The 5,683-nt window shown below is 48.7% G+C and overlaps 1 protein-coding gene across 1 annotated transcript; it reads right to left on the reverse strand.

The window, feature by feature from the left end:
* Window positions 1–2,413: 2,413 nt before the first annotated feature.
* Window positions 2,414–5,065, reverse strand: HTR1B (5-hydroxytryptamine receptor 1B). Its single transcript, XM_047860700.1, has one exon. It carries the CDS (start codon window positions 4,136–4,138, stop codon window positions 2,969–2,971), a length of 1,170 nt encoding a protein of 389 aa, XP_047716656.1. The 5' UTR covers window positions 4,139–5,065; the 3' UTR covers window positions 2,414–2,968.
* Window positions 5,066–5,683: the final 618 nt, after the last annotated feature.

Genomic DNA, 5,683 nt, shown 5'->3' on the forward strand with positions numbered 1-5,683 from the left:
CTCACAGGGTTTCCTGGTTAAAGAAGATAAAACTAAGATAATAGGAAAAGTGAAGAATATTGTTCTGTAGGAAATTTGTTGAACTCAATAACCATTATTCATGGGTACCGTGTCCATTTTTTTAAAGGAAACTCTAAAATTGCTAGAAACACAAGACAACATTGGTATTTTTGAATGAGTATACATTCATATATTGGTGTGAATCTTTGTGCAATTAAACAATATGGCAAATGTTATTTGTTACCACAGCCAATGAAGACGTATTTTCATTTCTATACAAGTTGAACATTTCCATCTCCCATTTTATGTTCTGCAAAAAATCCATATGTCTAGTTGATGAACAAACAATGCTATAGGCAGCAGTAACTGAGAAGGAGCGTAACAGTCATTAACTACATATCCCTGGGATGAATGATACACTTTGCATTATCATATGCGATGCTGGATGATGAGTCTAGATCTTGTATAACTACAAGGGTTTGCAAGCTTCTACTGCACACAATATGCCCCAAATTCAGTCAATTCAGCCAAATAATGAAGCAAAACTGTAAGTGGGTAATCTACAAATGGCAAACAGCCCATGTGACTAAATTGACCATGTTTTGTTAATATGAGGACACAATCATTGTAGGTTCCCTAGAAAGAACTCATTTGCAAGTTTCAATTTATTTATTTATTTCAATTAATTTTCCCCCTCAGGCTCCTAGAAGTTGGCTTAATTGTTTCTTAGGCCCAAAGAAAACACAGCTGCATAGACAAAAGACAAACATATTAATAACATAAACACAAATACTGTGCTGTATGCACATTGCAATCAATAGTAAGCTAGATTTCTCCATAGGAGAAATGTCACAAAACAAACAAACAAAAACCTGGGGGATATAACAGAAACATAGGGATTATCCAACGCCTCAAATTTTATTTTACTCCAACGGCAGGTGTAAATGTTGATCAAAATTCCCCTTTTTACTTAGTTTATGTGTGAACTTTTGAATAGTGTATTTTCAAGAGTCATTACCCCAGAGTGAAGATCTGCACAGTAGGAAAGCAGTGTACTTCAGCTCAATACATCTATTGTCTGAGAGTCTGGACTGGGGAGCTTCAAGCAGGGAGGGAATCCATTTTACAAAGACAACTTGCTTCTGCAGACAAAAGGTATCACACTGCAGAAAGCTCTCTGAAGAATGGAGTGTAAATCTTCTTTGGCATACAAAATGCTCCACATACATATTTTGTTTTCTGTGCAGATGATCCTTCAGGGCTACTCCTTTTTATTTAGATAATGCATTTTTCATCTTTTGTTGTGTAATCTTGCCCTGTGTTGGAGAGGCCTCAGAGTGAATTTGGTATCACAACTAAGCATTATTGAAATTTGAAAAGACATATAAATATAATGTATTACTGATAATATATTCATTGAGGTATCAGGTCGGTGACAAATTCCCAAGGTTCAAAAGCTTGTCATTTTCCTGATTGCCTAGTAAATCTGAGGTTTGGTTCCATGAGTTATAGGAAAAAACAGGCTCCATGTTAACATCTCTAAGCTTTTCTAAAGTCCTTGCATGTCATTTTCTAGTAATCTTTGTTCCCAACCAAACTTCAGTAACAAGGGAAAACAAGTTTCTGGGTTTTTTTTTTTTTCCTTTAACATAGATTTTGGGTTCTTTCTTACTGTATTTTGAAGATTTTTGGAAAAAGGAGGTGGTTCTCTTACTTTATATATGGGCACACAAAGGAATTACAGATGGGAAGGAGAATGTAAATGACTATCAGAAAAAAGTCTCATGCATTTAAGATTTTTTACAAGTCAAAATATACATCCTCCCATTGCCCCCCCCCCCCATTCCTTAATTGTAGAAGAACCATTTTTATTTTATCAGTCTCCTTCACATCTCACTGGATTGGTTAAGGAATAAACATACCTTTCTTGTTAAGGAGCAGTATATATCTAATAGCCATCAGTTTAATCGACTGCATTAATAAGAAATAGCAGCAGCTTGGGCTGAATCACCCATTGTATTCTTCATTTATGAGGATTTAAATGTGTAAAATGACAAGTACATGAAATTAGGAGGAAAATAAAACAATCTGCAGACTTTGGCACTAGCACACGTAATGCTTTGCTTGAGTTGTTAGTGTGGTTTGACAATCACTAAATAGGAATTAAAAAAATTACAGATCTGCAGAAAACAAACAACCATAGGTGTTGGTTCTCAGTTTAATCCTTCCCATCTCCCATCCCCACCCACCCCATATAGTTTCAATTATAATAAAAATAGAGATCTTAACATCAGAATTTTGCTGTTAAACTCTTCAAGGTTTCTCTGCATCATCCAAGCCACACATAAGGTTTGAAGCACCAAATCCACAAGTTTCTCCAACCGAGTTTAAATAAACAGAAAGTGAAGACTGAAAGATGCCAAAGTAACTCTTCTTAAATGAAGCTGAAACACAAAGTTCTCCCCAAAACAAAGGGTATCAGGCTTCTAGTTCAAGTACTGCCAGGCTGTATGTAGATCTGTCTCAGACAGGATTCAGACAACTACAAGTACCACCGGTTCTAGAGGGAGGGCATGATCCATGATACCAAAGCAGGGCAAAGATCCCCCTTCCATCATTGATTTTTAAAGTTACAACCCTCCCTTATGATTGGCTGCTGCAGGGTCAGTGCTGGACCTGGGGTGTGAGGGGGAGGAAGTGAGCTTCCTCCTCCGCAGGGAAGCTCTACCTTTAGTTTGAACAGTTCTCCTCTCAGAGCTCGCTGGCTTGCTCTCGCTCGCTCGCTCTCTCTCTCTCTCTCTCTCTCTCTCTCAGGGCTGTCCTGGCTTCTCAGGATCCATTGCCCTTGCCCAGAAGACAGAGCCTCAATCTGACCCAGTAACAGTGAAAGAAGAGTGGACCTACCTGTGGAACCAGACACAACATGGTCCCCAAGGGCCGCTTAGGCTACCCCACTGCAACTGACAAGTCAACCTGTGCACTTAAAGCGTATCAGTTTATGGAACGCTTGTTTGAAGTCCTCATTGGACATGGTATAGATGATGGGGTTGATAAGGGAGTTGAGATAGCCCAGCCACGTGAAGAAGTCAAAGATGGCCAGGTGGAACCAGCAGGCATCCTTGCAAATAGGCATTACCAGGGAGATGATGAAGAAGGGCAGCCAACACACAATAAAGGCTCCCAAAATGATCCCCAGGGTCTTAGTGGCTTTGCGCTCCCTAGCGGCCATGAGCTTCTTCTTCTCTAGCAGGGCGTCAGAGACTCGCACTTTGACTTGGTTCACGTACACAGGGGACCCGGATTCACTGGGCACATCAGGAGCCCGGGAGTTAACGGAGGTGACCGAGGACGTGGACCCGGGGGAGTCGGTTATCAGCTGGGCTCGGGTCAGGCGCTTGCCGGTCCTGTTGGGCGTCTGTTTCAAAATCCGGGAGCGGGCTTCCACATAGATGCGGCCGTAGAGGGCGATGAGGAGCAGGGTGGGGAAGTAGAAAGCGCCCACCGTGGAGTAAACTGTGTAGAGCATGTGGTCGGTGTTCACCCTGCAGTCCGACACCTCCTCCTCGGCTTTGGCTTGACGCCAGAAGAAGGGCGGCAGCGAGATGGAGATGGAGAAGACCCACACCAGCGCGATCATGACCGCGGCCCTCTTGGGAGTCCTTTTAGCGGAGTACTCCACAGCATCCGTGATGGCCCAGTAGCGGTCCAGGGCGATGACACAGAGGTGCAGGATGGAAGCTGTGCAACAGGTGATGTCCGACGACAGCCAGAAGTCGCAGACTACCTGGCCCAGCGTCCAGCGGCCGGTGACCGTGTACATGGTGCTGATGGGCATCACCAGGATGGATACGAGCAGGTCGGTTACCGCCAGGGAGGCGATCAGGTAGTTGGCTGGGGTGTGCAGCTTCCGGGTCCGGTACACAGTGGCAATCACAAAAGCATTGGAGAGCGTGGTGGCCAAGGTGAAGAGCGCCAGCACCAGGATCAGGAGTACTTTCCAGGGCAGGGCGATGGAGTCCTGGTAAATATAGCCCTCGGTGCTGCAATTGGGGGGAGCGGAGGAGAGGTTGGCTTGAGAAACCCCGGTCTGGGAGCCCGCGGGCGGCGGTGGGGCGCAATGAGTGTTGGTTTCTTCCATGTCTCTCCTCTACACGGCTCTGGAGCGCAGCTCTTGGGCATGGAGCGAACGAGGGAAAGGGCGGAAGGACCGCGGAGGAGACCACAGTCTTGTCTCTCGATTGCTAGTCAGTGCCGTGGGATTCTCAATTATTCCTCCACCCAGATTCCCAGCTGAAACTAGAGGTCAAGGGCGCGGCAGCCTAGGCAGACGAGCGCGTCTTCTGCACTTCCAGTGCGCTGGGCGCTGCCGCCGCGGCTCTGCCTGCTCCTCTCCACTCCCCGTCTTAGCCCTGGGTTGCTAAGGACTGGCCCACCAAGCCCAGCTCCACTCCGGATCCTACTCAAGGCGTCTAGTAGCGGAGGGTGATGTATTGTTTGAGAAGGGAGCATCAGCCAGGTGGGGTCTCTTACCCCAGTTGCTCCGGGCTGAGTCTCCTAACCCAGGCGCTCCTTGATCTGCAGAATCGGCCCGCAAGAGTTTCCTGGCTGTTGAGACCGAAGCTGGCAGGCCAGCCAGGAGTCCTGGTCTTGCATTCCCGCCCCCTCCCCAGACTCGGGCAGTTTCCTGCGGCTGCTTTGGCCGCCAGAGCTGGGTGGGGTGAAGTCTGGGAGCCGCGCTGCGCCGCGCCGCGCCTCGCTCCGGAGCTCTGCCCTCCCTTCTTTTCACGCGCTGGCCACTCCGGCTAGCTGCCCCGCGGAGACGGGGCCGCAAGAAGGGGGACTCGGGGGCTGGGGCTGTGGCTGCGGCTGCCCGCAACGCGCCGCCACTGCCACCATCACCTCGGACCCACTGGCACCGCTTGGAGCCATGCTGCTGGGTGCACGGGTCTGGGGGACCTGGCGCGGCACGCGGGTAAGGGGCAGGTGTCTTAGGGAGCTGGACGAACGCAGCGTGCGCCAGTCCCGGAGGAGCGTGTGAGCAGCACAGCAGATGGACTCCTTTTATATAGTCCAGGTCCAGGCTGCCCTAGCCTTGCAACTCTTGCTGCTCGGCGAGTGCGGGCGCCCGCTCCCCATCACCTTCCCCTTTTCTCTCTCCCCCGCCCCTCCTTTCCTCCCGCCTGGTTCCCTCCCCGGGTAAGGAAGCTTCCCTCCGGGTCCTACCGCCCTCTCTCCCCACTACCCATCTTCTGGTCCCTCTCCCAATCCTGACACCCAGACTCCGCAGTTCTGGCCAGGAATGGGGATGAGGGCGTCCTGTCCTTGCCTCTGTCCCCTTCGAAGCTTGCAGTGCGGCCCTCCAGTTAGATCCACGGCTTCAACCCGGGCACATTCCCTGCGTCCCTTCCTGGGCTTCCACTTAAGCACCCACACCACAGCAGGCCAGTGCTAGGTGGAGCCAGCCCCAGGCTCTGACCTCTCCACTCAGGAATTTTATCCAGCCCTGCGGACCACACCCAGGTTAGAAGGAGGCGCCAGTAATATCGCCTTAGAAGGAAATGGCCAATAGTGCATTTTAAACTTCAGGCTTCAAGTCCTACTTAACTCTTGGTACAATACGCACTATTAATTTCATATCTGGTTTTAGGAATCTGTGCTTTCCATTCAGTCCCTTCCCTTTAAC

Source organism: Prionailurus viverrinus, chromosome B2 (assembly GCF_022837055.1).
Source record: "Prionailurus viverrinus isolate Anna chromosome B2, UM_Priviv_1.0, whole genome shotgun sequence".
In the NCBI taxonomy this organism is placed as follows: domain Eukaryota; kingdom Metazoa; phylum Chordata; class Mammalia; order Carnivora; family Felidae; genus Prionailurus; species Prionailurus viverrinus.